We start from the raw sequence: 899 nt of genomic DNA on the forward strand, positions 1-899 counted from the left end.
TCTTCTGTCTCTCTCTCTCTCTCTCTCTCTCTCTCTCTCTCTCTCTCCACCATTCTTCTCTCTCTCTCTCTCTCTCTCTCTCTCTCTCTCTCTCTCTCTCCACCATTCTTCTCTCTCTCTCTCTCTCTCTCTCTCTCTCCATCATTCTTCCTCGGTCATGGATTTGTCTGGTTTGTTATTGTTCTCTCCTCACCTTCATCTCTCTCTCTCTCTCGCTTTCTCTCTCTCTCTCTCTCTCTCTCTCTCGCTTTCTCTCTCTCTCTCTCTCTGTCTATGTCTGTCTGTCTCTCCCCCCTCTCTCTCTCGCTCCCTCTCTCCGTCTACAGCATGTGTTGCTCTGCCGGGGGGGTGTGGTGGTGGGGGTGCAGGGGGGGCAGTAGGGCCTGGATCGGTGACAGAGGCGTCGCGGGCGGAGAGTGGGGCGGAGACTGCTGCTGCTGCTGTTGTTGTTGTTGTTGTTGTTGCATGGCGAAGAGCTGGTGGGGTGGGGTGAAGCCCGGGATCACGGGCGGCGTCAGCGGGTAACAGTAGGGGGCGGCGGCGGCGGCGGGGGCAGGGGCCTGGGTGGCGGTCGGGGAGCCGGGCAGCCCGTGCGTGCCGTGGTGCTGCATGCCCATCAGACCGCTGGTGATGGGGATGGAGCCGGCGTGGGAGTGGGCGTGGGCGTGGGAGTGGGAGGAGGGCGCGGGGATGTCGGAGGCCAGGGGCTGATTGTAGAAGAAGAAGGGGCACTGGTGGATGAAGGTCTCGATGATTGTCTGGTAGGTGCGCGTGGCCGTCAGCGCGTCCATGGTGGTGAAGTCAGGCCGCATGAGCGTCGGCCAGAAGCAGATGGACAGGTTCTCACTGGTCATCAGGTTCACACGGCTCAGCAGACCGACCCTGTGGGGGGAGGGGGT

The 899-nt window shown here is 61.1% G+C and overlaps 1 protein-coding gene across 1 annotated transcript in view; it reads right to left on the minus strand.

Annotated features, from left to right (window-relative positions):
• Nucleotides 1-204: 204 nt before the first annotated feature.
• arhgap35a (Rho GTPase activating protein 35a) overlaps nucleotides 205-899 on the minus strand; it is a 71,858-nt gene continuing 71,163 nt past the window's right edge. Inside the window, 1 exon segment of the mRNA XM_080845117.1 lies at nucleotides 205-882. Within this exon segment, the coding sequence (XP_080701243.1) occupies nucleotides 321-882 (562 nt within the window). The 3' untranslated portion in view covers nucleotides 205-320.

This window comes from Sprattus sprattus (genome assembly GCF_963457725.1).
Source record: "Sprattus sprattus genome assembly, chromosome: 9".
Classification (NCBI taxonomy): domain Eukaryota; kingdom Metazoa; phylum Chordata; class Actinopteri; order Clupeiformes; family Clupeidae; genus Sprattus; species Sprattus sprattus.